This window comes from Corella eumyota, chromosome 4 (assembly GCF_963082875.1).
Source record: "Corella eumyota chromosome 4, kaCorEumy4.1, whole genome shotgun sequence".
NCBI lineage: Eukaryota > Metazoa > Chordata > Ascidiacea > Phlebobranchia > Corellidae > Corella > Corella eumyota.
Window position 1 is genome coordinate 9,331,401 of NC_137493.1, and position 25,553 is coordinate 9,356,953.

The 25,553-nt window shown below is 26.1% G+C and overlaps 4 protein-coding genes across 5 annotated transcripts; 2 read left to right on the forward strand and 2 right to left on the reverse strand.

Annotated features, from left to right (window-relative positions):
- Nucleotides 1–640: 640 nt before the first annotated feature.
- Nucleotides 641–14,426, forward strand: LOC145751132 (peripheral plasma membrane protein CASK-like). Its single transcript, XM_082567221.1, has 23 exons — nucleotides 641–753; nucleotides 1,029–1,141; nucleotides 1,392–1,497; nucleotides 2,197–2,274; nucleotides 2,539–2,611; nucleotides 3,902–4,004; nucleotides 4,275–4,450; nucleotides 4,736–4,942; nucleotides 5,105–5,216; nucleotides 5,636–5,757; nucleotides 8,978–9,136; nucleotides 9,438–9,635; nucleotides 9,805–9,883; nucleotides 10,675–10,760; nucleotides 10,924–10,992; nucleotides 11,386–11,582; nucleotides 11,709–11,824; nucleotides 11,941–12,021; nucleotides 12,108–12,188; nucleotides 12,376–12,578; nucleotides 12,704–12,790; nucleotides 13,058–13,174; nucleotides 13,348–14,426. Exons 1-23 carry the CDS (start codon nucleotides 698–700, stop codon nucleotides 13,405–13,407), a joined length of 2,679 nt encoding a protein of 892 aa, XP_082423347.1. The 5' UTR covers nucleotides 641–697; the 3' UTR covers nucleotides 13,408–14,426.
- Nucleotides 6,120–8,043, forward strand: LOC145751134 (uncharacterized). Of its 2 annotated transcripts, XM_082567224.1 has the most exons (3): nucleotides 6,120–6,907; nucleotides 7,014–7,151; nucleotides 7,612–8,043. In XM_082567224.1, exons 2-3 carry the CDS (start codon nucleotides 7,018–7,020, stop codon nucleotides 7,811–7,813), a joined length of 336 nt encoding a protein of 111 aa, XP_082423350.1. In that variant the 5' UTR covers nucleotides 6,120–6,907; nucleotides 7,014–7,017; the 3' UTR covers nucleotides 7,814–8,043. The 2 variants fall into 2 exon arrangements, with proteins under 2 accessions (XP_082423350.1, XP_082423349.1); XM_082567223.1 differs by having other exon boundaries at nucleotides 6,120–7,151.
- Nucleotides 14,370–16,049, reverse strand: LOC145751133 (coiled-coil domain-containing protein 42 homolog). The gene has a single exon (XM_082567222.1). The coding sequence runs from the start codon at nucleotides 15,878–15,880 to the stop codon at nucleotides 14,948–14,950; it is 933 nt and encodes a 310-aa protein (XP_082423348.1). The 5' UTR covers nucleotides 15,881–16,049; the 3' UTR covers nucleotides 14,370–14,947.
- A 641-nt stretch (nucleotides 16,050–16,690) lies between these two features.
- Nucleotides 16,691–18,537, reverse strand: LOC145750625 (testis-expressed protein 36-like). The gene is made up of 7 exons (XM_082566699.1): nucleotides 18,425–18,537; nucleotides 18,173–18,307; nucleotides 17,911–17,991; nucleotides 17,559–17,676; nucleotides 17,296–17,453; nucleotides 17,119–17,195; nucleotides 16,691–16,773 (listed from the first exon to the last, which is right to left on the reverse strand). Exons 1-7 carry the CDS (start codon nucleotides 18,473–18,475, stop codon nucleotides 16,755–16,757), a joined length of 639 nt encoding a protein of 212 aa, XP_082422825.1. The 5' UTR covers nucleotides 18,476–18,537; the 3' UTR covers nucleotides 16,691–16,754.
- Between the last annotated feature and the right edge of the window lie 7,016 nt (nucleotides 18,538–25,553).

Genomic DNA, 25,553 nt, shown 5'->3' on the forward strand with positions numbered 1-25,553 from the left:
TCGATTCAGTTAATAAAACTCGATCCATTAATCCGTTCGATCCGTTGATCCGTCAAATATATATTTTCGTCAAGTAGATTAAGTCCGATTCGGAAATAAATAAAATATTTTACAAAAATGCACAATAGGGAAAAAATTTAAAATCTTAAGTTGTTTTATTTTTTTATTTTTTATAAAATTTTTTACCAATATTTAAATTTCTTTAACATGTTTTTTAAACTTTATTTATTTTTGAGGATCATTTGTTTTGCAATAAAACTTTAGATATTCACTAAAGCGTGTCGTTTTATGACGTCACTTGTAATTGTTTGTTTTTTGCAATAAAAGGCAGATGTGTTCTGCTTTGGAAAGTAAGGTTAAATAAATAATTGTTACGAACCTAGAATATTAACTTTTTAAGTTTCCGTTTCTGTGTAGATTTAGTTTTTGTGTATTTTTGGATTTCAGGAAACTAAAGTTTGGCTTTTAATCACAGACAGCTTTAAAATTAAACTAAAAATGAAAAAAAAATTAGATTGATATGGTTAATATTCGCCTGTTTGTTAATTTTAAAAATCACATGTCTGCATGTCATTTAGATCGAGTTTTTCACATTTAATTAAAAACTAAATTTATGTATTTATTTAATTTGTTTTATTTAGTGTACTACTACTTCTTTAAAATTGTTATGTTTTTGCTCTATCACTAAAACACTTTAATGATGGAAGAACCCAGTTTTGAAGATAATTATGAACAGTTTGAAACAATTGGAAAGTATGTTTTTTATATATTTTTTATTAATTATATATATAGCTTAAAGAATTTAATTGAAAACTTTATATCAAACACAATTAAACAATTTGCTATTTGCTGAAATTTATCCTATCTACCTTTTGATTAAATTTAAAATAATAAATTAAACAGAAGTAAATAATTAAAAAAACAATTTTTTATTTTGTATAATTGAATTTATAAAAACAAGCTTTTTATGACTTATTAATTATGAAATTAGGTTTTTAGATTATTTATAAATGTGGTTTATTTTGCAGGGGTCCATTCAGTATAGTTAAAAGATGTATTCACAAAGAAACACATTTTCAATATGCTGTAAAAATCGTTGACGTGGCAAAATTTACTGCGGGTCCTGGTTTAACGACAGAAGGTGTTTTGTTGTATTAATGCTTATTTAACTAAGCTTTACTCAATATATTTTTCCTTCTTTTTTTTCCAAAATATATATATATAATATATTTTTTATTGTTAAAAGAATGACCTTTTAATTTAAGTTGTATACCATTATTTAAATTTAACTTTGTGTTTACTATAAGAAGTTGTAGTATGAAATATATGCATATTTTTAGATCTCTTGTTTAAAATGTTATGTAAAACTATAATTCGTTGTCTTGCTTTAGATTTAAAAAGAGAAGCAAGTATATGTCATAGATTGAAACATCCTCATGTTGTTGAATTGATTGAAGTTTACAGCAACAATGGAACTCTCTACATGGTGTTCGAGTAGTAAGTATTTGTTGTTTGTTTTATGTTGTTTTTTCGTGTTTTTATTGCAATGTGGGACTTAATTGTTTGTTTAATTTACTTGTGTTAAATTTTTTATTGGTGTGCTAAAAACATTTTATTGCAAGTAGAATTTAGTTATATTACTTTGATTTAGTATTTATTGTTTAAAGCATGTCGTTGTTGTAAATAGTAGTTATAGTTTAAAAAATGTGAAATAAAAAGACAAATTGCAGTTTTGGGATGTGGTTTTATTTGCTAACCACAGATATAAAACATGTTATTTAACTCGAACAATACTAACCATTAGTCACACCATTCATATTCCAGAATTGTTGCATTATTTATAAGATAAGCCCAGTACTTTTGTATAACAAGTATATTATAATATTTGTGGGAATAATTTTAATTTTATGCAGTAATTTTTATGCGTCACATGTTATTCTGTAGTAGTCTTGAAACTTAAAGCTTATTTATATTATTTATTTAAATTCCCTATTGTTTTGTTGACCATATTTAAAATATCTGTTATATGCAACATTTTGTTTTTCTGACATTTCTTTTAAGTTTATAATAAAAAAAACATAGCTCTATAAAGACGCAGAATCTGAAATTGAAAAAAATAAATTTATTATTTTTTATAGCCTATGTAATTTAATAAAAGTTTAAATATTACTACATGGTGTAATTTTGTTTTTGCAGTATGGATGGAGCTGACTTATGTTTTGAGATTGTAAAGAGAGCTAACATGGGATTTGTTTACAGTGAAGCTGTTACAAGGTAAAGTTTTAACTATTAGGTGTTTACTTTGATGAAATTTATCCTTAATATTGATTTTATATCGTAATAAATATTTTCTGGTTAAAAAATTTGCATAAAAAAACGTATTTTTATTATTTACAAGTGTTAGTTTTTAATACGGTTAAAAAATATAACAGTTACTTAAATAAATTTTTTTTTTCAAAGGGATTTTTCTTAAGATTGGTTTAAATATCAGCAAATATTAATTTATGTTTACTGATATTTACTATTTTATTGTTATAGTCACTACATGAAGCAAATCTTAGAAGCTTTAAGATATTGTCATGAAAACAATGTTGTACATCGTGATATAAAGGTAATAAAGAGATAATTGGCCAATTAATTATTTTTTACAACTTATTTTTTTATACACAAAATATGTTTGTCCATCATATTTTTTGCTATAAATTGACAGGGTATTGTCATTAAATAGTAGAAGTGCTAAATTTAATGGTTTTATACTTACAAACAATACATATTGTAGGTTTTTTAAATACTGCTGCTATACATTTAATTGTAACTTATAACTGTATTGTCAATGTTTTTCTGCAAAGATATATTTTTGTCAAAGAAAAACTTTTTTAAAAGAGATTTATTTTTGGTGGGTCATGGGTGTAAAAATGTGATTAAAACTGGCACTTAAAGAAGGTAGATGCATTCAAGTGTAAATTCTGTTTGGTGTATGTTTTTTTTTTACAAGTACAGGAAATCAGTTTAGTTTGTAATTATACAAGTCTACTCTATTTAATGGGTCCACTGCCACTGGTTGATTTACAATCTACAACTTAAGTTATGTCGATATAGTTTTTATAAATATTGGATAATTTTTTGTTCATTGTAAATATGAAGAAATTATTTATGTATATATACTTCTATCATATTTGCTAGTAAATTTAAATTAAGAGTCATGTTTATAATTGATCTTTATTAGACCAAAAAATCTTCGTTAATGTTAATAAATTAAACTTTATATATATTATTTTAATACTGCTATTTTAATATTAAATTAAATATTTAACGATAAAGAGTTGTTCAATATAATAAAGTTGTTATTGTTATATTCGATTTTTTAATAAGCGTAACAAAACTTATATTTTTTATGTAATCCTCTTTAATATTAATTAAAAGGACTTATACCAACTAGGATTTACTTAAACAATTGTTTTAGTTACTAATCTGAAATGCTGACTTGGGTGTATGGTTGACAAAAAAAATTACTAAATAGACCAAAGTCCATAACAATTGCTGATATGTTGTGGGAAAATGACTTAAGTTAGCAAAATTTGTGTGATAGTTTTAATATATCTGTTGCATTGTTTTATTATCTAGAGGGTTATGTTTTAATTTGAAAAATATAAATTTGGTATGAAGTCTCCAAGGAATTAAATTGTCACTTAAATATTCATGCACCTGTCTTAACCTGGTTTTATATTCGTAATCTAGTTGTGTTAAGTGTTCCAATTTAAATTTTTTACACCTAGGTTAAATTGAATTTATAAACAAATCAAAATTAAAAAATTTTGAAAATGGTATCAAAAAAAAACTTTTCTGTGTTGTAAATTTGGTATGCATTTTAACTATTTTAATTTACTTCCTTTGTTTTTAGCCGCATTGTGTTCTACTTGCATCAAAAGAGAACTCAGCTGCAGTAAAGTTGGGAGGTTTTGGGCTTGCTATTAATATCGAAGATAATGGTTTTATTGAAGGAGGTAAGTGTTTAGAAGTGGAATTATTTCACTTGAAACTTTGTTGTTTTACATTTCTCATGTCTGTGTTGTGACTGTAAAGTTGTTTGTTCTAAAATTAATATTTTAAATGTCATACAAGTTAAGCTTGTTTATTGTAGAACTGTTTTTTTTTAACAATTTTTGTATCTAACTACAATTTGTCTGCATCTTAAAATTTTTTTAAAAATTTTATTTAAAGTGTATATATATATTTTTTTACATATTTTAAAATTATTATTTTGTTTTTGTTAGGTAATGTTGGTACCCCACACTTTATGGCCCCTGAAGTAGTTAGGGGTGAGCCTTATGGGAAACCGGTCGATATTTGGGGTTGTGGGGTCATGATGTTTATTCTCGTGAGTGGGAGTTTACCTTTTCATGGGACGAGGGAGAGGTTGTATGAATCAATCACACAAGGAAAATATAAAGCAAGAAAAATTAAATTTTACAAATTTCTTTAACTAAAATTTTGTGTTAAAAATTCTTTACCTTTGTTTGCTTTTGCCAAACTTAACACTATACTTAATAATATACAACTATATAGAATTGCTTGTCATTATAGCTTGTTAAATGTCCCAAAAAGTGAAAAAATACTTCAAAAAGAAAATAATTAATATTTATATAATGTATATGATTTTTTTAAATAAACTTCAAGATTTACCACATTTTTCATTTTTTATTTGTTATTTTATGTTTAAACTATTATTTTTTAGATGAAACCACAAGTTTGGAACGAGATTGGAGATACTTGCAAACACTTAATTCAGAGAATGTTAACCCTTGATCCAAATGAAAGAATAACTGTGTTTGAGTGTTTAAATCATCCCTGGATTAAAGAACGAGATCGTTATGCACCTAAAATCCATCTTCAAAATTCTGTCGAACAACTTAAAAAGTTTAACGCTCGACGAAAATTAAAGGTATTTTAAAATTTTTAGTTATTGTAAAACATTTTTTTTTTATAAAAAAGGTTGCTGGTATGGGTAATATTTTAATAAAGTAAGTAAATTTATTTTCTTATAAGCTAATTTTTTAAACAATTTAAGCATTTTTTATTAAATTTAACCAATATTTTGTATTAGGGGCAGGTTTTAGCTGCAGTGTCAAGCCTTAAATTTACCTCGTTTTATAGCGACCCACCACTAGATGGTGATGGAGGGCCACTTTTTGAAGAACAAGATCCAACTTCTTCAGGTAGAAAATCTTTTTTTTAAAATGATTCGCTTATAAAAACATTTTTAAAAAATGTCAAATATTATGATTTTTATTAAAATAAAAAAAAGTTTTTAATAAAATTTGCTAAAAAAAATACAACATAATGTAATGCAAGATTGCGCAACCATTTAAATAAACAGAGTTGTTTACACGTACAAAGTTATGAGAAAGTTATGTAAGTTTTTGTAAAATTTTGTGGCTAAAGCAAAATTTACGCAATATCCGTAAGGCGGAAGCTATTAAGGAAACTTTTTATTAATATTTAAAAAGAACTTCCCAGAACTTGCAAAGAGACAGGTAGCGCAATGCGACGTTAGACCTGTTGTGTGAATAGGCCTTAATGCTACACACCTAGACACAGCCACTCTGTATTAACACTCACAATATTTATACTGTAGGAGCTGTTGCTCATGTAATGGACAGTCTGGAAGAAATCCATGCTCTATCGGATGGTGCTGAAAACGATTTGGAGTTTTTACAAAGTTTACTTGATGATAAATCACTTCACAGCATGTTAGAGGTTAGTGTAAAAAACTCTAAAATTTATGCTGAACAAAATATTTATGAGAAGTAGTTATAATAATCAAATTTTAAAAAAACTTATATAGCGTTTTTTATATTTTACACTGCAAGTTTTAAATTAATAGCTTAACAGAAATTAATATTGGGAATTTTTAAGTGCTGTAAAAGTATAAACTATAAAATAAAATAAAATTTACATGGGCATGTTACATAACAATTCCTTAAGTATAGATTTTGTTTTATGTAAACATTAATAAAAATGTCAGTATTGATTTTTTTATCAGCAAAGGTGTCATATTATTATATCTTTTTTTTAAGAATGACTATTGCATAAAAAAATTTAAAAATTACCCAGAAAAATTAGGCTAAAACAAATTGATTTAAAAATATGTATATTAACTAAATTCTATCACCAGTCGTTAAATAAATGCAGTTAAACTAAATAAATTTATTACTTTAGTGTGTATTTTTAAATTTATTTTTGTTTAATCTGGTAAATGTGTACCCATTAATATTTAACAAAACTGGAGCTACTCAAGGTTATATACAGAATCTGGTTACCAAAAATTACCAAAACATATATTCAATTTAAATAATGTTTTTGTTTCAAGCTGTAGATTAAAACACCAGTAACTAAGTTTGATTTGTTACTAAGTTTGATTTGATATTTTATATGTTTAAGTTTTTATTCTTTTTTTAAATATGTTATAAGAAATAGTAAGAAAGAAAGTAATTAAAATTTTCACTGCACCTACATGTTATGCCAAGGTAATAATTAACAACAAGTCAAGTTAAACAACTTATAGACTCGACTTGTTTGCAAGATTATAATTTAACTTAGTTAGTCTTAGTAATTCCCAGACAAGATTCATAGAAAAAATTGCCACATTGCGGCTCATTATTTGCATAACAAGATAAAGAAAACCATAGATTGTGCATTTTTTGTCATCAGATACCAGGAGTTTTATTGATGATTCAATAATATATGATATCTTATCAGCTGATATAACACGGAAAATCGTGTTATATATTGAGATATTGTAGATTAGGAAATTGTTAAAAGAAACTGTTTGCAAACTGAAATATTACTGCAAAGAATTAAAAGAAGGATTTGTAAGAAGTAAATTAAAGAAGTAAATAAAAGCTTGGTAAGCAAATTTTGATTAATATTTTTGTTCTTATTAAAATGTTTAAAAATTATAAATTGCAATTAAGTTTTATTTTATTAGTTTAAAAAACAATATTTAAATTAAGGAATATGGAAGATAAAGTGAAGGTATTACGATTTGACACAAATGCTGAAACATTTGGGTTTGAACATTCATTTGTTAAAAGATGGGAAAGTGCAAAACAATTAGACAGCCTTTATAAAGAAAAGGAAATGCGTCATAGGTAAAACAAAATTTAATTTTTTGTTGTATTTTAAATTTAAAAATTCCCTTATGGGCCTATTTAATATTTTAAAATTTTTTCGTTTTAATAATATAAATTTAACATTTTTTGGGTATTTTTGGGTATTAATAAAAAAATATAAATTTTTAATGGATTTAGTTGGCCTTATGTTAAACCATAAATTACAAATTTATTTTCCATTAAACCAAAAGCTATTTATACCAAGCATAGGTTAAATATTAATACAAATAGAAAAGTTTGTTTTAAATTATTAATAAGGCTTCAGGTCTAACCACAAATTTAACAAGTATAATTATGTAAAACCTTTTTTTATAAAATTAAGTTGAATTTTTTTTTATATTCAGCAAAATAAATGTTTTTAAGTGCAGTTATTTTTGGAATTTTAGTGACATTTTTGATAAAAATAATGGAAAGGATTTTGTTTCATTGTTTTTTTCAGATATGAGCAATCCCCAATTTTATCTCGAAAACATGTTCGAGTCTCAAGACAGCCCTCTAGTGACATGAAAACCACAAATTTATCAGACCATTCGGCACTACAGGACAGTAAAGATCGACTTGTGGTTGCAAACGAAAAAGTTCCACTTTTGAAAACAAATCCATGGAAAACAAACACTGTCCAACCTGATAAACAACTTTAAAAAACTTCGTAATAAATTTAAAAAATAAATATCTATTTAGGCAAACACTTATTTAAACAATTTTAAGACAAAATTCCTAACATATAAAAATGTTAAGTTTTTTTCAGAATAAACTTTTACAAAATAGTTTAAAAAACAGATAAACAATTCAGAAAAATGTTAGAAAGTTTAAAGTTTAGTTATTTCATCTTTTTTTAATGTAATTGACATTGTGTTTTCCCATTACCGAGTGCTGCCTTTTTGAGTTTAATTTCTGTATAGAATGATATGAAATGCTTTAAATTTATATTTTCCTTGTTTTTTGTTTTAGGTTTAGGTAATTATAAAAAATAGATTGTTGTCATTATAACATGTTAATTATACTTTTGGGATTATTAAGTTTCTTTAAAAAATCAATAATATTAATTATTTGATCTCCTTAAGGTAAAATTTCATTATCATCACTCAAATGCAATCAATTCCTTTTAAAATAGGGAAAAAAAGTTTGAATTTAAATTGGATTACTTAAATAAGAGAATAATTTACTTTGAAAATATGTTAAAAGATTAACAAGATTTTGCTTTTAATTTTAGAATTATCTTTAAAGTTTTATGAAGTTTGCTTTTTATAGTTGATAAAAATTGCTTATAAAGATAATTTAGTTTTTCAAGGATTTTTTAAGGCAATAGACAAAAAATTTAGGTTTAAAAACATGAAAAAGTTATTCAGCCTTAATTTTTTATCAAAATCAGTTAAATCAGTAAAAAAAAATTTACGGCAAACAAAACGAAAATGTAAAACCAAGATAAAAGTAAAGTTTAATTATTTTTTGAATATTGGAACAAGAAATGAAGCTTCAGATTTATTTTTGTACAAAATTTTGCAAGAAAATAATGAACCTGCCCCTTTGGTGAGAAACTATTTGCAAAAATTAAAAGCAATTTTTCACCTGGTACAGTTTTTAGGGAAATCATGTATATTATACTTTCAGGCTTATTTGTTCTTATTCCATTGCAACAAACTTAATAAATATTGATTAACTTTTGTGTTTATTGTTTATATTTTATTAAGGTAAATAGCATCAAAATAGTATTAGAAACACCAAGTTGTAAATGACAAACAAAAAGTTGTTCAGCAAAATGTTCTTTTAATTTTTTTTAATTTAAAAAATGCAATTTTTTACAGCTTTATGATCGAATTAACACAAATCCATCTTCCAAGAAAACTTCCCCACCTAGTGACAGTATAAGTCGAGTCCGTGAAGTTCTATCATTATTAAATGATTTAGGAAATAATTCAAGTTCACTTGAATTGATGGCCATTTTAACACAACCTCATTTAAAAGTAAAAATTTTTAAAATCAATTCTAATATTTATATAATGTGGTCATAATTATTTTAGCATTTACTTGTATCAGAAAGTTTCTAAAACAAAAATGTTACTTGGAAAAATAGTCATGCACAGTGTAAACTACTAATAATTTTTCTGATGTTTTCCATATCTATGTAAAGTAAGCGTATTCATAAATGAACTTTTATATAAATTCATTATGTATGTGGTAAATTAATCAGTTTACCTTGTTGTTATAACCTTTTTTAAATGCTGATACATTATAATTAGGTATAATTATAATTTCTGTTTTCAGGGGCTACTTCAAAGTCATGATGTTGTGGCACATGAACTTTACAACGACGAACTCCCCTACCCTCCAACAGCGAACGGTCAACCCCTTCACAATGGTCACCATGACAGCGATAATGTCACAGAGCAGGATGGTGGGGAGGTGACAGAGGTTACTCGAGTTCGTCTTGTTCAGTTTGCCAAAAACACAAATGAACCTTTAGTAAGGAAGTTTTAAAATTAATAAAAATTTACACGTAACCCCCCCTCTAAAGTTTTTCTTATGAGATAAGTTATCTTCTGACACCCCCTGATATGTTTTTTATTGGTGTGTATCTATTGTTACCCTTAAATGTTAAAATTCTTATTAAGCCTTATTGTTACTTCAACAGGGTATTACTTTGAAAATGAATACTGATCAGCATTGTGTGGTTGCAAGAATTATGCATGGGGGAATGATACACAGACAAGGTGAATAATTTTGTTTCAGTGTTTATTAAATAAAAGTGGGCACTTTTCTACAGTTTAAGATATGTTCCGCTTGCTGTTCTTACACTCGTATTGGTATATATTTGCAACAAAAATTCTTGCTCAAAAATAAAACACACCACAAACAGGAAGATTTTTTGTAGTAAGGCTATGTGTAGGTTGGAAAAATTTGGTTGTATATGCACAATGATGATTCGCGCAGGGGTACTGATCAGTCACAATGAGGGCTGGACACTCAACTTGTAGAGAGTGTTACAATGCGCTTCTGAGTGTATGATTTCAGTATAATTTGATTAATTTTAGAATAATTTTTACCTTTTTTAGCTAATTTTAACTTGTTTTTTTTTAGTTATTTTTTCTTTGGGGCATTGTATACTGCAAATTTATGTGTTATATAATTTTTAACTAATATAATTTTAAAATTGTTTTTATAGAAAGTTGAATATTTAAAATGACAGTAAAGAATAACCAATTCTTGTAATATTTAATAGTTTCCTTGTAGAAATAGTTAAATATAATTATATAACAACATTCCCTTGGGTAATCAAGTGAGGCTTTTAACACTTTATATTTACATCTTATTTTTAAATATGGAACCATATGACCTTGTTGTTTAAATAGTAACTTTGTTAGACAACTTTTATCTAATTTAATAGCTTGATTTCTAAGCAATTATAAGATGTGTATATTTTTAATTTTTGTTTTTCATTCAATCAAACTTTTGGCTTTAAAAAATTGAAATTTTCTTTTTAAAAGTTACTTTTATATTTAAGGTATCTTACATGTTGGTGATGAAATTCGTGAAATAAATGGGATAAATGTTGGGAATAAAACTATTGACGAGCTACAAAAAATGTTGGTAGGTGCCGGAAGCGAAATTTTAAATTAAAAATATAATTTTGGATATTGTTGGTTTTTATCATAATAATAAATATATTTTAGTAAAATATAGCTTAAAGCATGAGCTAAAATAAAAATTCAAATCTTTGTGTTCGATTAAATGAAAATCTTTTTTATTGTAGAAAGAATTACGGGGTAGTATTACTTTTAAAATCGTACCAAGCTACAGAACTCCACCTCCAACTTGTGAGGTAAAATTTGCTTTAATTTCAATTATTTTTTATTCGGCTAAGGGGCAACTGAATAAACAACTCTTAACTTATAATGTGTATTTTAAAATAATTTCCAATAATTTAAAAAAACACTGGCCATTTTCTATTTGTTGTGTCTTATGTTCTGTTACTATAATTATTTTGTCTTAAATTTGTTGAAACTCCCCTTAAGTATTTAAATGGAGGAAGTGGGGTATTTAAGCAGGTATGAACGCCATCATATTTCATCGTTTCTGTTGTAATTTGCTGTTTTAGCATTGTTGTTTTTTGGTAGTTAATTTTTTTGGTTTATTTAATTTTTTAAGCAGATTAGTAAAATAGTTTACGAAGTCCTGGGAAAAAATTTACCTAAAAATTAAGTATTTTTTTCAGATATATGTAAAAGCTCAATTCAACTATGATCCACGAACAGATGATTTGATTCCATGTAGGGAGGCAGGAATCAGGTTTAAAACCTCTGATATTCTTCAAGTGATCTCAAAAGATGACCACAACTGGTGGCAAGCTATGGTCATTGGTGATCCTAATGGTTCAGCTGGCCTTGTGCCATCACCAGAACTACAAGAATGGTAAGATGACCTTCTTTTTAATATTATTTGTTAGAGCTTCACATTAAATATTTTATTGCCATATTTCTTATATCAGTGTACTGTTTTGCACTTTTTTGTAAATAAAAACCTTTTTTTATCTAATAGGAGAGTAGCTTGTTTAGCAATGGAGAAAGCCAAGGAGCAACAAAATAGTGGAAACTCTTGGTTTGGCAAAAAGAAAAAACCTCAGAAAGATAAATATTTAGCTAAACATAATGCAGGTATGTTTAAAAAGTAAACTAAAGTTCTGTTTTTCTTTAATTTTTACAAATTTTGTATATTTGTGCTAAAATAAATTCTTGTTTTACAATATTTAAAAAAATAAATTTTGTGTCAGTTTTTGATCAATTGGATCTTGTAACTTACGAAGAGGTTGTTAAACTTCCATCGTTCAGAAGAAAAACTTTAGTTTTACTTGGTAAGTGAAAAATCATACTCAGCCAATAACATTTTAACCTTCAAGGCAACAATAAGTTATAAAATAAAATAATTTGCAATGAACAGGTGCACATGGAGTAGGTAGGAGACATATTAAGAACACGTTAATTAGCAGTTATCCTGGCAAGTTTGCCTACCCTGTACCTCGTAAGTTTTTACCAATATTACCAATATTTAAAAGTTTGTTTAAAATGATACGACACAAAACAATGCATTTATAAATAAAATTGTAGTTTTTTTTTTAATTACAAATATATGTCTCAGACATCAAAGTAACTTTAAATTATGTAACTTTTAAAAACAATACATTTAATTCAAAAATTACTACACTCAGATACCACTCGGCCACAAAGACCAGATGAGCAAGCTGGGGTTAACTATTATTTTACATCATACGAGACCATGATGTATGAAATTAAAAACAACCAATATTTAGAATATGGTACTCACGAGAATGCTTGCTATGGTACTAAATTAGACACCATCAAAAAAATACACCAAGATGGTTTAATGGCAATTTTAGATGTTGAACCACAGGTATATTGGTTTTACTTTTCTTTCTGGTTTAATTATTTTTATTTTTGGATTTTTTTTTAATTAATTAATTTAAATAGTTAAATTAATTTAAATAGTTTTTTGAAAATAAATATAATTTATTTTAGGCTTTAAAGGTTTTAAGATCTTCTGAATTTGCTCCATTTGTTGTTTTCATTGCTGCCCCTGATATACAAGCAACCTCATTGGTTGAGGTAACTATCACTTTCCCACACTAACTATGTTATTTAATATTTAAAGTTAAAATTTGATAGGTTGCAAATTCTTGTTTAAAAAGAACAAACAGTGCTTGAACTGCTATCTCTAAATCCAACAATACCTAGACTTAATATAAGTACCTTTATCTAAAAGGCTATCTAACTACACTTATCATTGAAATATGGGCTTTATTTGTAACTGTTTATTCTGTTTAACTTTATTGTTTCGAATTTTTATAAGTGAACAAATTTAATATTTTGCAGGATGAAAGTTTAGACAGGCTTCAAAAAGAATCAGATTTATTGCGGGATGCCTACCAACATTATTTTGATTTAACTATTGTTAACAATGACATCGACGACACTATTAAAACTTTAGAGGTCAGTATTTTGTTTAAAATTGTTGCATTTTTTAAAGTTAAAAAAATTGGTATAATACTTTTTGTGATAAATTAAAAAAAATTAAAGCATTGTTCAAAAGATTGGCCAAAAATAAGAAGAACTTAAGTTATTAAAACTTGATACAAGGTTTTAAATATAACCTCAAATTTTAGACTGCCATTGAAGAAATATGTACAAAAGAACAATGGGTTCCAGTGTCTTGGGTATATTAAATATTTACACAAACCACACATGCAACAGTAATATGTTTACATAAAATGTTGTCCATGGGAAATTTTGAAAGTAGCAAGAAATTTTACAAAGGAATCAATGATTTTGGGCATTTTTTGGGAGGGGAGATAACATATATTTGTCAGAAGTTGGTAATTCAAAAATGATGTCTTCCTACCAATTAAAGTTATAATTAACCAGAAATTGTTATTTAGCCCCTTTAAATCTTAATTTTGCAACAAATATAATTTTAGTGAGGATAAAATAAATATTTTTCTTCTTGCCATAATTTAATAGTTACCTATGCTATCTTTAAAGGACATTTTTAGTAGTTAAAATAAAACCATAGTATGTAACATAAAGGAAAGCATAGCAACTAAGAACTACTCTTTAAACAGTTTTTGTAAAACAACACACAAACAAGCAGTTAAGTTTTTGTCTTAGTTAAATATAAACAGATTTTGTTAATATTTTTACATTCGCTTAATATTTTTTTACAGGTGTATTAAAAACTTAATAATCTCAAATAAGTACAGCTTGTCATTTAATTACTATTATCTTTTTTGATTTTAAATCTAATCATGTTCTTATGCTTGTTATTATTATTGTAAACATGCTACATGAACAGTTTTAAGTACACTTGTAATTTTGCAAATTTATAAAAATATTAATTATTGTTAAATATATTTTTAAAAGTACCGTCATTTTTCCTTTGTTATATTTTTGGAAATATTTTGATTTTGTTAAAATTGTGCCAATGTTTTATTAATTGTAAATGGGCTGCCATATTCTAGTATTAGATCATGTTATATGGGTGCTTCACATTTAAAAGTTTCACTTAATTATGGTTGCTGGTTGTTAAGTTTTTTAATTTTCTTATAATCAACTGTGTGCTGTTTAATAATAATCTGATTCGCTAACTTTGTTCTGGATTGTTTTTGAAATATCCTTGTACAAATATCTTGTTTATTTACTCATGAAAGGAAATATAATTTTATTAAAATAAACTCACAATGTTAGAAAAACACAACCTGTTTTTTTGTAAATGTAGCATTTGATTTGTTTAAATTTACAGATTAAACTTTAGTCTGTATTTTATTTTTAAAATGGCAGTTTTTGCTAGTCATATGTTTTTTCTAGTTTTTTTTTAAATTAAAAATCACGCACAAAGTTAGTTAAAGTTCTTGTTGGCTCAAATGTTAAACGCAAAAAATGAAGAACTGCACTTGCACATTTCAAAATTATCCAGAAATTAGCACAGAGTGTTACAATATGTGCCTGAGTGGAGTGCACTAATAAACAAAATTTTACCCACACCATTAAGTCAAGTGAATTAATATGCCACTATGTGGATCATTAAAAGACGTAGTATTATAAAATTATACCCAATATTTATGATCAAATTTAGAGACCACCAACAATGAGTTTATGCTAGTACCACAAATTACTAGAATTATATTTTAGTATTTCACTCATTCAAAACTTTTATTTCTCCGTCAATTTTTAATATTTATTTAGTTGTAATGGCATAAAAACTTTAATCTATACAGAAGCTGGTTGATTTGCAGCTTCGACTCTTTTAATCTCCATTGTAATTTGACTTAAATCTTGAATAAACATCTGAATCTTTTCAAGCTGAAGAGGAGTATTTTCAATTGGAACAGTAGCCTGCTGTTTAAGATGTTTATTGACTAATTGGAACAGATTGTGAGTAGCGATCTTAATTCGACCTAAAAGCAAAGTTTTCTTAGCAGCTGTGTTTTGAATGTGAGTCCACTTGCTCTCCCATTTAACAGCTTTACTTTGGGCTTGGTCTAATCTGGTTTGTAGTTGTGCAAGCTGGTTATTATAATACAAAATCTCATTGTTTTTATCTTCGGTAAATTTTACAAGTTTAGCTTTTTCCTTCTCGATTGCATCTTGGTTAAGTTGATCGCGTTCAACTAAATCAACATGGGTTGCAACTAAAGTGTCGTAACGACCAATGATCTCTCTTATTTCACCAAATTCATCTGTAGATTCTTGAACACGCTCCATGTACTTTTGGAAGATTGAATTTTTCTCAAGTTTCTTTTGATAACGATCTCGTTCCTTGCTTAAGTGATTAATGTCGTCTTTTAGCCGATCAATGTCTTTTTCCTTTGACCTTCTAAGCTCGCGCTCATCATGAGACTTCTTCACAGCTCTTGCTCTTTTCGAATCATTTTCTTTTAAAAACTTGTCAAACTTTAAAAGAGACTCTTTCAACTGGTGTTCTTTTCGTTCTAATTCCTCTCTTCTTTGCTGCAAACTCTCCATTTTCATTTGAAACTCTTCCTTCTGAGCAGCTAGGGCCTGTTCTACCTCTGCCATCTCCCGCCTCTTTTCCAGCAGCTTTGTTGCCGGGGTAAGATGATCGTCCTCCCTTTCTGGCATCTTTACCAAGAGTTTATCTTCAAAAGTACTTCGAAAATAATCTTCTAAATTAACCGTCATGATCGCGTCGTTTGTTTACTTATTTTAAAACCTTGGTGTACAGATAGAGCTTATAGAGCGTTGGTACAAAACTAAATATCCAAAGGGTTGCTTTGAAGACGAAAGTCTAATTTAATATTGTCTTTTTCTGTGTAACACAATTAATATCTGTTTACGCGTACATGCCATATAGAAATGTAGCAATTGTGTTGCTATGGTAGCGATCATTCACCCGTGCCTTAATTTGTCACTTGTGTTGCTATATTATTTTTAAAATTGTCTTAAATTTAAGTCATGAAAATCTGTAAAAATTATAGCGTTAATTAGTTTATTACGTTTAATTTTTAAAAACTTTATCAATTTTTTTTGCTGTAACTTTAAAATCTTTCTGATACTTAGGCTAAACTTATACCTAGCACATAAGTACTACGGGGACGCGGAATTTGAGGGAATGGAAAATGAAGGAACGGAAAATGAAGGAACCGGAAAATGAAGGAACCGGAAAATGAAGGAACGGAAATTGAAGGAAAGTAAAAAAATTTAAGTCAATATTATTTTAGAAATAAACGGGCATTTTATAGAAGAGGGTTAGGGTATGCTGGGGTAATAAAAATTAACTCATTATTGCTTTTCAGTTCTCGAATAAATGACAGTAAACCTAAATAAACAGTCAACGGTATTTCCGCGTTTTATTTTTTTAGGATTCCGCTACTCCTTTTTTCACTTCCCTTTAATTTCCGTTCCTTCATTTTCCGGTTCCTTCATTTTTCGTTCCTTCATTTTCCGGCTCCTTTATTTTCCGTTCCTTTATTTTCCGGTTCCTTCATTTTCCGTTCCTTTATTTTCCGGTTCCTTTATTTTCCGTTCCTTCATTTTCCGCTTTTCATGTTTTTTGTTAGGCTTGTTGATTATTTCTATAAACCAAAAAATAACAGCTAAATTTTCCTAATTTAAAAAAGTTTTCATGTAAAATACAGATTGTTTTTTTTATTTGTCACAGTATTAAAATACAAAATTTATGAAATTAAGGCAATTTGATCACATAAAAAATAACAAAAATACATTTGTACCATTGGGCAATAAATCTATATAACAATATGTTATGATTTACCCTATTTAAAAATAAACACTTTAAAGGGCTTTTGGCAATATTACAACTTGCAGTGTAATTCCCATTAAAAAATAAGACTAGTTTTATTTAAAAGTGCGTAAATACAAAATATAAAACACTGTTCATGCATATTAATTAAGATGTATACTGTGGTCTTTTGCGATGTTGTGAAAAAGAATGGGCATGGTAGGAATACTTCCATGAATTTGGCTTTGGAATTAGTTTCTGCAATAAAAGAAATTACATTTTAAACTAAAAAACACAACCTAAATAATACTTGCATTCTCACAAAACTGTTTAGCAAAAGCTTAATTTAATTTCTTACCTGAGTATTTGCTAAAGTTTGCAGGTAAGTCATTGGCACTTCTTCATTTTTCTCAACCCACATTTGAATGCTTGGAGCAGGCTTCAATTTATTGGGGTCTGGTATATCATAATGCTTTGAATATCGGCGGTAGTGTTTAAACTTTTTTAATCTATCCCCTAAATACAAATAATCTTACAGAAATATATCAAAACATTTTCTTACAAAACAAATTAAAAAAAAATTAATATATTAATTGGCAATATTATCAGAATTATTTGTACCTGAATAATCTTCTCTATAAAGACTGTTTATTGAATCAGCTTTATTTTTTTCCCAAGTTAAAATGTTATCTGAGTTGTGTTGGTTTTGTATGGGGGGCACCTTGTGTTTACCTAGACCCTATACAAATCAAAAAATAAATTGACAAATAGTTATGTTAAAAGAAATATTGTTAACCAATGAAATTGACACTGATACATTCAATCACTAAACCAAGTTTAAAAAATATGAGGGGGAAAAGGTTAATTGTCGTTACATATCAATACAAACTTTTTGACAGATAATAAAAAATGGTAGATTATGAACACAATTATTTGTTATTTTGAAGTGTTAAACCATACTAAATTTTAGAACCTGGCCAAAATAAACTCCATGTCCTTGGAAAGAATCTCTATTGTCATGGGTGGAAAATGGATTTTTATTTTTATAAGGAACCTTAAATAAAAATTTAAAATAAAGTTTAAATAATTAAATTTGTACATTAATAAATGGTTAAAATCAATTAAAAAAATACTAAATTATTGTTAAGCATTTTAAGGCATACACAATTTTTTACATATATTACAAACTCCCTATTACATATATTAACAATAAAATAAAAAAGGTTTATACTTACCGCTAATTTTTCAAGAAAACGTGGAGGGTTTCTTATATGTTCACTATTGTTCTGATGTAGCTCACTGTGCATAATTCCTGTGGTTGTTCCACTTGATCGATTTTCCATGGCCTCTGACATCCCACGATGCCGAAACTATATAAAAAATAACTTATTTGACATTATTTACATTTTATTGTTGGTAAATCTGTAAATTAGTTTAAGTTTTAAAAAGCAAATAAAAAATACAATATGTTTATAAAATTGTCTTACCCAAATTCCGTGCTGGTCTTGCGATGGCACAAAATTTCTTCCCTTAGTCATATTTAAAAGTTGACGGGCTACTATGAAACGTTTAAATAGCCCGATCAACTTTAACTTCAACAAAATTCCATTTCAAACAGAAGCTGTGGTTGTTGTTATAGAAACGTAGCGCTCCTTGCGGTTCGAAATCGAAACAAAAATTTTTATTTTACTTTTTACAACAGATTTTTTTCTTACATTGTGGTTATATATTAACTTAATGTTAACAAAAAAATTGATTAATATTTTTTGTTAAAAAATAAGTAATAATTAGATAGGGATTTTCCCGTCAGAATTTTTAAATTAACACACGTGTCTGCTTTTTAGCGCTTTTTATGTCATATGGGCAGATGGGTATTAAACAAATGACAGATTTTACAATTTCTTAAATTAAAAAAAATTAATCATATTAAATATTTTTTTGTCACCGGACAATCATTATTGTGTAAGTTTAATCGGTAACAATTATTAGTCGTTACGAAAAAATACAATACAATATTTGTATTGTAGTATATAATTTAACGGTACATATATAATTTTGTGGTATATTATCCAATACAAAAAGAATTTTAAAATTTTTATAATTAATTATTCATGATTATTAAAAAAAACGTTATACGTTATTTCGAATTGGTAATTTTATGTAATAAAGTGAAAGATATTATTTGGAACATTTTAATTTATTATGGTTATGCCATTTGTTAAAATTGATTAATAAGAAACAAAAATGGGATTATATTGTTTATTAAACATTTTTGTATTAACATTTTTGAGTTCATTTTGCTTAGTTTTGACGATTAGCAAAAATTCTGGTATGACAATTATATTACTAATTTTTTTTGGTTTAATAATGCAATTTTTTTAAATTAGAATTATTTTTATTTTATTTTTAAAAGTAAATTTATTAATATACTAATCTTAAACTTTTAATTATCTATTAATGCTACTATAAAATTGTATTTTAAATTTTTAGAAATTTTTGAGATTTCTTCTCTTTTTAATGAGGAAAAAAGGTGGTCTTTTGAAAGTAATGGGAAGTTAGTAGAATCTTCCTCTTTTCTTTGTAAGTTGGGTTAATTTAAATGTTAAAATGTTTTTTTAAATATTAGAACTTGTGTTTGGTTACAGTAAATTAGATTACTTTTTTGTTAAAAGTAGGTTAAAAATGTAAAAGAAATTTGAACATTTAACAAACTTATTTAAGTCAATTAATGTTCTGAATAAGGTTTTACCTAGGATTTTTGTTTTTTAGCATCAAGATTTCAAATTGAAGCTTGTCCATTGATCGAAACCCAACCTAATTATGTACAAAGTGTTGCTTTGCGTCAACTTATAAATTTCTGGTGGCATTTCGGCATAGGTGCACACAAAAATTATGTTTGCCACGATCCCACTAATTCTGATTTATTACTTGGAAGAGTAAATGGAGATGTTGTTAATGATATAGTTGGAAATGTAATAGTAAATGGAACTTGCTGTTTCTTTAAAAAGGAAAATGTTTGGTTTGAAAATAGTGTTTCATTTAGCTTAGCTAATGTTTATCCGGAGAAGTTTATACAAAGGTTATATACTTATTTATTCTACACTTTTTAGACAATTAGGTAGTAAATTGTTTATTCAAGCCATGCTTTTATTTTATTATTTATTAGAAAATATAGAAGAGTTTGGTTTAATCTATGTAATTTGTTTTTAGCAATGACAATGTTATATTGTCAGTGACAAAGGTGTTGTAATTATTTTTTTCTTTTTTTATTTAGGACAACAATATTAGAAGATTTAATAGGTGGGACTACCCTAACAATTGACCAAAAGGAACGAAGTTCCTTTCGATTTATACCAAGCAATTTTTCACTGAATATTCATGGTAAGTTACTGATTTAACTACAAAAATTAAATCTATGTGATGTAATGTTCTACAAGTTTTTTTTATTTAATTCTTGATTTTGTTGTGTTAGATTGGATTAAATTTGGCAATACAAAAATTAAACTTCTTAGTCCTACATTAACAACTTTAACAACCTCTTTAAATCATGCTAATGGTACTTGTCAATTAATTGGCGCTACTATATTTTTACCTAAGGATGTAAATGAACATATTGCTGTCACAAAGATATTAAGACAATTTAAGGGTAAAAAAAATTAGGCCTATTTAATATCTTGGTAATATTTTATGAAATTCTAATAAAGAAAAATGAAAACAGTTTTTTTGTAAATAAATATTAACTTGTACTTAAAAATACATTACTAACAATTATTGTTTTAATATTACAAAATCTAAATGGAAATTATTATTTAAATTTAGTCACAAGTGTTTGGGTCGGAGTTATCAGTAATTTGGATGAAGAGAGCAACTTGGTTTGGAACACACTTTATAATGAGCTTTATTCCAATTCATTGTTGGACTCAATCCAAATTAAGGAAAACCTTTGTGTAATTCTCAGTATTTTTTCAACATCACAATGGTATTCTAAAAACTGTGACGAAAAATCCTTTATTCTTTGTCAGAAAACTGGTATTTATTTTCATTTCTTTGTCATTTTAGATCTTAAATTTAATAAATGAAAAAAAACAATTTTTATTTCTAATTAATTATTTATTTAACCTAGTCAACAATAATTTATTTAATGCTGTTAAAATTTTAAAACTAATAAAAAAACAAGAACCCTAGATTTTAAAAATTAATTGTAATAAGAAACATGTTTAAAAAGAAATGTGTGTCTTAAAAATAAAAAGCATTAAACAAAACTCTAATATTAAATCTAAAATTTTTATGTAGATCTTCTTTCACCAGAGCCCAGTATTAAAGCAGAATTTAAAAATTTACAAATATATCAATCTACCCAAACATTGCCAATACTTGTTAAAGCTAATTTCCTTAACCCATCCAATAATGATCATGTGATTGTCAGAGCTTTACTGAATGTTAACTTTCTTGATAATGTTTTTGGTTATGTAGATAAGGATGTTTATTGGGTTGTGTTTAATGTTTCCACTGCTTACCAAACTTATTTTGTATGTTTTTAACAAAGTTATGCTATAATAATTTTTAAAAAAGATTTGTATACCTAACATAAATAATTAAGATAAAAAAAGTTGTTTTATTTAAAAAATTAAAAAAATTATTTTTATTTATTTAAATTTTGTTTTTTGTAGTAAGCCACATTGTTTATAATTTTTTTTAGGGAAAAACAGCATTGTTAGGACAACAATTTAGTCACAACCAAATAGAAGTTACAATTAATGCTGATATAAGTGATAAAGTTTCAAGCATGTTGGTAAATACCAATTATCTTGCTACTTTATCTGCAAGTCTTCAATATTCAGGAATTACTCGCTTCATGGTAAACTTAAACTTTTGTGATAATATTTTATAAATAACATTTAGGTTTTTTTTTATTCACTTTTAACTTATATATATAATTTTTTTATTTTACCTTATTTTAGATACCATTAGGAAAGGAGGAAATTAACATAGACAGATTGAACAAGGAACGACATTTAACTTGGACAATGTGTCTTCAGATTAAAATTGCAAAACTAGATCATTCGGATGTTATTATATTTGACCAGTTTCAATATTTTATAATTAATGTTGTTGCTCGTAATTTTGTAAGTTTTACTTTTTGAAAGGTTTACAAAGTTTTTATCTAAAAATAATATTTAATTGACATGGAAAAGTCATAACACAAATGTTTCAAAATTTTGATAAAAATTACCAAATTAAATAAATGTTGTTTACTTTTTTTACAGAAATACTACCTACAACTGTCACTTACGCCATATAATTTTAAGAGAAGTAATGGAAATTATCAGAAAAAAGAAATTAGTTTGGAATTATATTATGGTTTCTGGTATTATATTTGTTATGTTAAACAAGCTAATAATAATATGCAAACTTTTGTTAATGGAAAACTTTTTCAAACTTCTGATTCTGAACACTACTATTATTTTCCAGGTGTGTAAAAATTGCATTTAATAGGAGTAACATGAAACATGAGTTTATTAATCTAAAATTGCAAAATTTAAATGAAGCACTTTCTAATAATGACCTGATTTGCATTTTTAGTCATTTTTACCTTAAAATACAATTGGTAAAATAAACTATTTTAGGTTTAAATTAAATATTCAAATTTTTAGATGGCGATGACTTTGTATTAAACTCTGTTACTTCTGGGTCAGTAACACTTACAGACATAAATGCTTGGTCACATGAGTTAAGTGAACAAGATGTTGAAAAAATGAGTTTAGTTTGTGGTTCTAATCCAACTTATTTTCCTGATATTTTAATGTGGAAGTTAAAGAATATAAGAAAACATAGATTGTTAATTTTTGATGGCAAAATTGAGTTATCCAATGCCTGTCAACTAACAGATGTTTTTGAAATTGCTAGAACTGAAATTCCTGTTGTGATTTCTTCTGAAACAGGTTAGAATTATTTTTGTAAAACATATTTATTGTGATCTTTATTTTAACAATACCTGTTTTAATTTTTTTTGTTGAAAAATGTTTTTATTAGAATCATATTTTATTTCATAAAAGTGTTTATTTTGTTTTTAATCTAAATTTAAAAATAAAATTTATTATCATTTATTTATTGTATCATATTATAAAACGTTGCTGTAGATTTTGTAGAAATAAGTGATGTGACATTAAGATTCCCTCAGTATGAGGGTGATGTTATCTGGTACAATATTGACACAAACTTGTACATGGATTTTACTATAATTAACTTTAGTCAAAATGATTTAAAAAGTTTATGTTCTTCGGTAAGCCTTCAGGTAATAAGATAAAATTATTAAAGAAAAATTGGCATATTGTTAAAAATGATTTGGTTTTTAGTTTCAAGAGATAATTTTTTTAAATTAAGCCAAAATTTAGGTTGCATTTGGCTTGCTTATTATTCTTTTTATAATTGATTTTTTAGATTTTTATTTCAACAAGCTCTTTACCTCCCACTGGTGACAAATTAATTTCAACAAAAATTACAAAAACAAGTAAACTTCCATGCTTATATCTAGCCAGAGGAAAAACTTTAAAGATTAAAAATTCCAAGATGGTATTGGATTCAAAACAAGTTTTGCCGTTAGAGGTTTTTTGTTTAAATTATTATGTAAAACTATAATTTACTTATTATATTTTTTTTAAATTAGATTGGTTATGGCATTAATATTGAGCCTTATTATTGATGTTATATATATATGGATGTATTTTAAATCTTTTTATTTTCTGTATATACAAATTTTTTTATTATATTTTTTCTTGCAGCTTGTTGTCCTACCCTTATATCTTCATATTGGTTTTCTACCAATTAATTCATATTTGAATCAAGATGTTGTGTGGATTCCTACTATTTATATATCAAGAAGGTTAAGAAATATTGATCCAGAAGGTATTTTTGATAGTTTGTATTTCTTAAAATCTAGGCCATTTTTAAAAAAAATTCTAAAACCCCAAAATTTTTGAAATTTTTCTACAGATGATGCAGAAATAGAAGTTTCCCACTTTAACATCTCTCCTTCTGTTGGCACTACTGCCCCGATAAATGCTCAGATATTGTTGAGAGCTCCCAGTAGTGGTGGAGTTGTTGGTACTTTTTCATACAGGTGGTATAGACTTTATTATAATGGTATAAATGTAACTAATATGATAATTCATTGAAAAAACTTTAAAAAATTAGTTTATAGATTAAGACATTGTTTAATAATAATATTCTATTTAGTACAAAATTATGGTTTTCAAAGACAAAATATCTGACAGAAGAATCTGTATTTTCTGGTTTATATTTATCTCCATTAGGAAACGAGGTTAAGGATGGTAATATAGCAAGTCATGTAATTGATTATACTTATGAAATACCATCTAGCCAAACTAATGATGTTTGTGGAAATATATATGCCATTCTACAGGTAATATAAAATTTTTGCCATCATTTATCATAGATATTTTATTTCAACAAAATTTGGTTTTTAAAACATTAAAAAAATATTATATTTATATAAGAAAAAAAAGCAAAATATGTGATTTGTTTTTTGATTAGTTTTATAATTTGGGAGTGAATATAAAAATCAGTTAACGTTAAGGTTGTACTGCAAGAGCATTATGTGCAAAGAGATCCAAACAATAATTATCTAGCGCAACCAATTACTAGAAACTGTCAACAAGGTATTCACTTATCTTTAATAAATACCATGTATAAACATTGATAACATTAAAAATATTTTTAAATTAGACATTTTTGCTGTATCTGATCTCCAAATTCTAAGTATCGGACCCCTGAATGTTGATTTTGTTGATAAATTAACTTTTTCATTTACTTTAACTTGTACCATGTATCCTGATTGTAATATTCCCTTTGCTTCATATGATGATCAACACAATTTTGAAAGTAAATATAATATTATCAACATATAAAAAAAAATAATGTGCTATTTATAAATTTCTCGTTTATTTACTGTTTATTCATGTAACGTGTCTGTTAAGACTTAAAATGCTTTGTTTTGCTTTCTTTTAGTTGAGATTTATTTTGGAGCAGTTCAATTAAAATTATATGAAACAGAAGTTTTACCAAGTTTAAGGTATAAATTGTTTAACATAGTTTAATTTGATAAATTTGTTTTAACAAGAATATATATATATATATCAAAAATCGTTTATTTTTTTTGCTTGTTTTAGTGAGGCTTTTAATTCTAAAACCAAAGATATTAAAATTTATGTAAACACACTGTTTTTACTTCAAAACGAGGCTGAAAATAATAAAATTTGTTATCAAGAACAAAGTTTTCTAAAGGTACGTAAACTTATTAAAATCAATTATATAAATGTTCTTTTTACGTTAGTAATATTAAATGTCATCTTTTTACATTAAGAAATGTAGCGACTTTAATAAAATATATTTATTATTTTAAGGTTGCATTAAACTTGGGAAATGCTCTTTCACATTTAACTGAAATTGTTGTATTTAATAATCAACAAATTATTTACTTGAATCCAACTTTTACTGTATGTGGTAGGTAACCTATTTAATATTAGTTATTTTGATTTTTTTAAATGTCATCCACACCAACAAAAGTATGGTTTATTTAATTGATATATATATTTT